Here is a 7,077-nt window from a genome sequence, read left to right as displayed (position 1 = left end):
TTCTCTGACATCAGATGTAGCAACATTTTTCCAAATATGTCCTCTGAGGCAAGAGAAATAAAAGCGAAAATAAACTATTAGGACTACATTAAAATAAAAAGCTTCTGTAAGCAAAGGAAACAACCAACAAAACTAAACTGAATGAGAGAAGATATTTGCCAACAATATATCCAATAAGAGGTTGGTATTCCAAATATATTCTAAATGGTATTCTAAATATATAATTTATACAACTCAACACACACACACACATACACACACACACACCAGGTAATCCAATGAAAAAATGGGTAGATGACATGAACAGACATTTCTCCAAAGACATTCAGATGGCCAACAGACACATGATGTCTTTATGTGCATGAAGACATGCTCTTCATATCTCAATATCACTCCTCACCGGGGAAATGCAAATCAAGACTACAATGAGCTATCACTCCACAACTGTCAGAATGGCTAAAATCAACAACACGAGAACAAGTGTTGATGAGGATGTGGAGGAAAAGGCATCCTGGTGTATAGTTGGTGAGAGTGCGAACTGGTACAGCCACAGGGGAAAACAGTATGGAGGGGCCTCAAAATTTAAAAATAGATCTATTCTAAGTTCCAGTAATCACACTACTGGGTATTTATCCAAAGAATACAAAAACACTAATTTGAAGGGATACATGGACCCCAATGTTTATTGCAACATTATTTACAATAACCAAATTATGGAAGCAGCTCAAGTGTCCACTGATAGATGAATGGGTAAAGAAGATGTGATATATATATATATATATATATATATATATATATATATATACCAGAAGAAAGAATGAAATCTTGCCCTTTGCAACATGGACGGATCTAGAGATTATAATGCTAAGCAAAATAAGCCAATCAGAGAGAGACAAATACCATATGATTTCACTCATATGTGGAATTTAAGAAACAAAATAGCAAACAAAGGGGAGAAAAGAGAGATGAACCAAAAAACAAATGCTTAACTATGGAAAACAATCAGATAGTTACCAGAAGGAGGTGGAGGGGAGGGATGGGGGAAATAGGTGAAGGGATTAAGAAGACACTTAATCCTGATGAGCACTAAGTAATAGATAGAATTGTTGAATCACTAGGGATGCCTGGGTGGCTCAGTCAGTTAAGTGTCTGCCTTGGCTCAGGTCAGGATCTTGGAGTCCCGGGATGGAGTTCACATCAGGCTCTCTGCTCAGCAGGGAACCTGCTTCTCCCTCTGCCTTCCTATCTCCCTGTTTGTGCTCACTCTCTCTCTCTCTGATAAATAAATAAAATCTTTTAAAATAATAATAATTAAAAAAATTAAAAAGGAATTATTGAATCACTATACTGTATACCCAAAACTAATATAACACTGTATGTTAACTGCACTGGAATTAAAATTTTAAAAATAAAAAATAAAGGACAACTGGGTGGCTCAGTCAGTTAGGTGTCTGCCTTTGGCTCAGGTCATGACCCCAGAGTCCTGGGATCAAGTCTTGTGTCAGGCTCCCTGCTCAGTGGGGAGTCTACTTCTCCCTCTACCCTGCCCCCTGATCGTGATCTCTCTCTTTCTCACTCTCTCTCTCAGATAACTAAATAAAATATTTTAAAAATATATATTAATAAATAAATAATAAAAAATAAATAATTTAGTTCATCAAAAGCTTGGAATATTCTCTGGACAACTAAATTGGAATGTTCTCTTATACTGTGCTCAGGGCCTAATAATTTCAAATGACCTTGGGTAAATCCTATCACCTTTTCAAATTCCATTGGTCAAACGTGGTGTTGGCTCCAAAAAAAGTGATATGTGGCACTTGTGGTTAAGATCACAGACTTTCGGTATAGATTTAAACCTCAGCTTTACCACTTATTTGTCATGAAATCTAGGGGAAATTGTCCTCTTTGAGAAGAACTTCAGTTCTGCAGGCCATACAGTCTGTATTGTGATTACCTAATACTGCCATTGTCCTGTGAAGGTTGGCCATAAACAATACATAGACCGTGTGTCAATAAAACGTTATTCCATAGACACAGGTGGCTGGTCCAATTAGGCCTACGCCATAGCTTAGAGATGTCTGATCTATGAGACAGAAATAATAAATAATCACTTACCTTCAAGGGTTGTTGTAAGAATGAAGTTGGTTACTACCTGTTTCTTGGCACCTGATAGACACTCAACAAATAGAAGCTGTTATCCTTCTTCTTATTATTATTATCTTCACTATTTCTAAGTTTATTCTAACTCCGTATGTGACCATGGATCTATGGCTGTAAGACTTACTGGATGTGCAGAACAAATTTCACAATGGAATATTACTTTTCTGAATGGAGATCTACGTGGAAGGAACACAGATCTGGGAACATAATAAACAGGAAACGTGGGGGTTCTCTGTGGCTCCCGGCCCTGAGGGTTCCATGTTAGGAGGACAAACCCCTGCTATTTCGCTTCAAAGCAATAAATATGTAAAGCTAAGATATCAGTTTTCCTTTGTAAAGTGACCTGGTACATGGCATTATGTTCCTAACTACTGGGGCATGTTTTTCTTTCATGTGGTGGTAGCTTGTCTACACAGCGTTGTTTGTTGTTGTTGTTGTTTTTAATTTTTATTTATTTATTTGACAGAGAGAGATCACAAGTAGGCAGAGAGGCAGGCAGAGAGAGAGGAGGAGGAAGCAGGCTCCCTGCCAAGCAGAGAGCCCAATGCGGGGCTCGATCCCAGGACCCTGGGATCATGACCTAAGCCGAAGGCAGAGACTTTAACCCACTGAGCCACCCAGGAGCCCTACACATCGTTTTTAACATCTAATTGAAGACACTCATTGTCATTTGAAACCAACTGTTCAGAGTTGAAAAATTAGGATATTCTCCCACAGTATATTATCTTAACACAAACTGAGATAAATGTCATTCCACCAAATCTCAGAGCAGAAAACTATGCCATGCAAATATTTATGTTTTTAGTAAGGTTGTTCTGTATTAGTCTTGGCATCTTGGGAGTCAGTCTGGGGTAATTAATGAGGGCTGGTGACTGTTTTGGACAGAAGCAGCTGGGAAAACAATGATAAGTGGCAGCTAGTGAGTTGTCCCTATCCCGCTTCCCATCCTTCACTCCAATCAAAATCTCAGTGTGGGGCGCCTGGGTGGCTTAGGTCAACGACTGACTCTTGATTATGGATCAGGTCATGATCTCATGGTCATGGAACCAAGCCCCACATTGGGCTCCACACTTAGCACAGAGTCTGCTTGTCCCTCTCCATCTTCTCCTCCCCCTGCTTTCTCTCTCTCTCAAATAAATAAATAAAATCTTTTTAAAAATTCATAATCTCAGTCTAAACTCTTGAGTCAAGGGGTGCCTGGGTGGCTCAGTGGGTTAAGTCTCTGTCTTCAGCTCAGGTCTTAGGGTCCTGGGATCGAGCCCCATATCAGGCTTTCTGCTCAGCAGGGAACCTGCTTCCCCCTTTCTCTGCCTGCCTCTTTGCCTACTTGTGATCTCTCTCTCTGTCAAATAAATAAATAAAATCTTAAAAAAAAAAAAAAAACAACCTTGAGTCGACTCAGTGCACAACATTTTGGATTCCCTATAACTGGGGTTGAATGTACCTGCTGTGCTAACTTCTTCAAAAAAAGAAAAAAACAAAAACCAATAACGGAACTTGATATTAAGTAAAATATATTTATTTTTGTTTATAAATTTTCACACTTGCTCTTAAGAAGCTGGTCTTATAACACTAAACATATAAATTATCAGAAGATATCAGCATTTTGCTTTTCCTATTACAATGGGAAACAAGAGCAAAGTAGAAACACTTCTGACTTAAAAGATAGGAGAGGCGGCGGCTCAGGTCATGATCTCAGGGTCCAGGGATCAAGCCCCGCATCAGGCTCTCTGCTCAGTGGGGAGCCTGCTTCCTCCTCTCTCTTTCTCTCTCTGCCTGACTCTCCACCTACTTGAGATCTCTATCTGTCAAATAAATAAATAAATAAAAATCTTAAAAAAAAAAAAAAAAGAAAGATAGGAGAGGACAAGGCTATAAAGTGCTGTGGCATTTCGCTGTGAAATGGTATGTCAGGCACAGAGCAGAGTAATTCGTCCACATGAAAGCTGTCCATCGGGGCAGAGAGACAACACCATAGCTATCTATTTCCAGCGGATGGGATTGCCACGTGGGATCTAACATGGAAAATGAGTGGGAAGAGGGGCAAAGTGTTTCAAGGGCTGAGGGTACCAGTCCCCTGCAGGATTTTAGGTTGGTGGTATTGGTTGGTTAGTTGGTTTTTTTGCTTGTTTTGACCAAAAAATATAATTGGGTAATAAGGCACCCAAATTATTAGGGCTAATAATCACGGGAATAATCTAATAACCTGTGTTATTTTAACTGTTATCAGCAATAGTCAACATATCAGTAACTCATTTTTCATTGTTATTTACCGTTAGCATCTATTTTTATGTTATATTTTCCGTAGATAGTAAGCGTTTTCAAATGGCCTTGTTTGTGTTCCTGCTGATTCATGCTGACTCTAGAACGCCGTGCCTGCCCATTAGCTTTCAGTCTCAGTTGATTAAACACGACATACGAAATGCTTCAGCCGCTGACATATTTGCATCGATGTTGCGAAGGAGCTGGGGCTATTTATGCAGTCGTGTTGCTCACCAACTGCGCGTACACACGGTCGTGGTGCACACGTGGTGTCAAGCCATGTTCCCGCCCTGAGTGAAGTCGGGGACTTCGGGGAGAAACAAGGCTGCAGGACCTGTGCAAGAGCGCGCGCTCCCAGCCTGCTAGCCGCTCCCCTGCGTCACCCCGGCAGAGACCCTCCTGGGTGGCGAGGGCAGCCCGGCTCTCTCACCAGTTAAACCTTCACTCTGTGCTTGGACTAAATCCAGAACAACGCTGACAGGCTCCTCAGCTGCCAGGAAGCAGACTGTGCTCACTTTCACAGATGTCGCTGGAAATCTATGAGTGAGTTTTAAGGGAGTGAGTTTTAAGGGATGGGGGGTTAAAACCTAGGTGGGTCCGAACACAGGGTCAGCAAAAAGGAAAAAAAGAACCCAGCACTAAAGTCGTGGCTTTGAGCCGCTCAGGAGGACTTGAGTGGGGAGATCAGCGCCTGCAGACGCTCAGGGCATCACAGGAAAATCCCCTGCTTGGGATGCAGGGGGTCATGGATTATTTCTTCCAGGCACTGAAGTGCAGGATGCAGGAAAGAAGAAATGGTAACTGTTCATAAAGTGATGGGAGGTTGACAGCTACATTTTTCTGTAGCATAAGAGTCATCAGATAATTCCCTGTTTTGAGTGTGATGGGAGTGGGGGTTGGGGTGGGGGAATTCTTCATCCTCTAGAAAGCACAGGAAGAAAACAATTTGCAAATTGCCCATCTCAGGGATGTAGAGTTTCCACCTCTCAAATGGTACTGTTTTTACCCCCTCTTCCAGGTTAACAGATCACAAAGGGCACTTGGGTTATCACTCAGTTACCCACAGCTTGTAGTCTTAAAAATCCCCAGGGTAGAAGGCGTAGCTGTTCACGTTCTTAGAGGGAGGACCAGATCCCAGGCTGTCCACAAGCAGGGACAAAGCCTGGCACCCAGGGGCCACATGACAGGGCCCTGAGTTCAAATGGAGGAGAAGAGAGCTGGGAAGGCAGCTGTGCCCCCGGGACTCCTGCGGCCCCTGCCCCTCCCCGTTGCCCATGGGGATGCCGAGCCACCTCTATCAGGCAGAAATCCTTCCAAATGCCTACAGAAAATCAGATATGTAGTAAAAATCTGCAAGTTATCATTTATTGTTTGTTTCTGTACAGCAGAAGCCTCTTTTCTTACAGGTGTCTCGGCTTCCTGTCCCGCAGCCCTTTGTGGGGGCCACGAATTGGACCCTCCTACAGGGGGACTGTGGTTCAGGCAAGGCCCTGCCTCGTCGGGTTGGGTGGCCTGTGTGTGCAAACCCAGGAGGCTTTCCCGATGGCTCCTTGAAGCAACAAGTTCAAATCCGAGTTCTTAGTCGAAGGAAACGGGAAGAGATTTGGACACAAAAGGGAACTACCGCCAGGCCTCAACCCCCACCCCCGCTGCAGGTAAGAAAACGTGTCCCTAAAATTGACTGTCTCTCTGGCTTCCTTGTCTATGTTTCCTCTTGCGAAGCCGTCGCTGGAGCTGCAGCTTACTGGTGAAGAACATCTGTCTCCAGCCCACGTCCTCGGCCAGGGCACGCATGTCCGGTGTGATGGTGTCGCAGGCGGACTCCACTATCTTCTCCCACAGTTTGTCCGATGTGCACAGCTGTGGGCGGGAAGAGCCAGAGGTGGGTTATGTCAGACCCGGGATAAGGACAACTCACTTACTCACTCACAGAATCACTCCAGTTCCTGTCGTCTGTGAGATACTGGAGGAGATGTGACGTGGGCACGAAGGCGCACCAGACACGGTTCCCACCTCCTTCCTCTCCTCTTGGAGGAAAGGCAAGTGCACGAATCCCTGAAGGACGAAGCCATATTTGATTCATGGAATAAACCAAGTCATGATCTCATTTAAGAATAAAAATGTGGGCGCCTGGGTGGCTCAGTGGTTTAAAGCCTCTGCCTTCAGCTCAGGTCATGAACTCAGGGTCCTGGAATGGAGTCCCACATTCATTGTGAATGAATTAGATGAGAGGTGAGAACAAAGAGAAGAATTAACGATGAGCTGTTTGGCTTGAGCAGCTGGGTGGATGGTGTTGCCAGTGACTGAGAAAATAAGACTGTGGGAGAAGCAGAATTGATCAGTAGGTATGTGGCAGGGGGCAGGCGGTCGGGGAGATGTCAAGAGGTCTGGTTTTGGCATGTCAAAGCAGCGATGTCTATACTCCTTCTAGGTGGAAGTACTGAGTATGCAATTAGACTTAAAAGTAAGGAGTTCAGGGGTGCCTGGGTAGCACAATGGTTAAACATCTGCCTTTGGCTCAGGTCATGATCTCAGGGTCCTGGGATCAAGCCCTGCGTTGGGCTCCCTGCTCAGGTAGGAGCACAGGTGGGGAGCCTGCTCCTCCCTCCCCCATTCCACCTGCTTATGTTCCCTCTCTTGCTGTCTCTCTCTCTC

At 44.0% G+C, this 7,077-nt stretch overlaps 1 protein-coding gene across 1 annotated transcript in view; it reads right to left on the bottom strand.

The window, feature by feature from the left end:
- Positions 1 to 5,778: 5,778 nt before the first annotated feature.
- Positions 5,779 to 7,077, bottom strand: part of FBXO36 (F-box protein 36) — an 85,111-nt gene continuing 83,812 nt past the window's right edge. Inside the window, exon 4 of the mRNA XM_032857435.1 lies at positions 5,779 to 6,282. Within this exon, the coding sequence (XP_032713326.1) occupies positions 6,094 to 6,282 (189 nt within the window). The 3' untranslated portion in view covers positions 5,779 to 6,093. The remainder of the gene's footprint in view (positions 6,283 to 7,077) is intronic.

Source organism: Lontra canadensis, unplaced genomic scaffold, assembly GCF_010015895.1.
Source record: "Lontra canadensis isolate GAN:19392208 unplaced genomic scaffold, GSC_riverotter_1.0 scaffold13, whole genome shotgun sequence".
Classification (NCBI taxonomy): domain Eukaryota; kingdom Metazoa; phylum Chordata; class Mammalia; order Carnivora; family Mustelidae; genus Lontra; species Lontra canadensis.
Note: the sequence above shows the minus strand (reverse complement) of the source record. Positions and strands in the feature narration are given on the sequence as shown.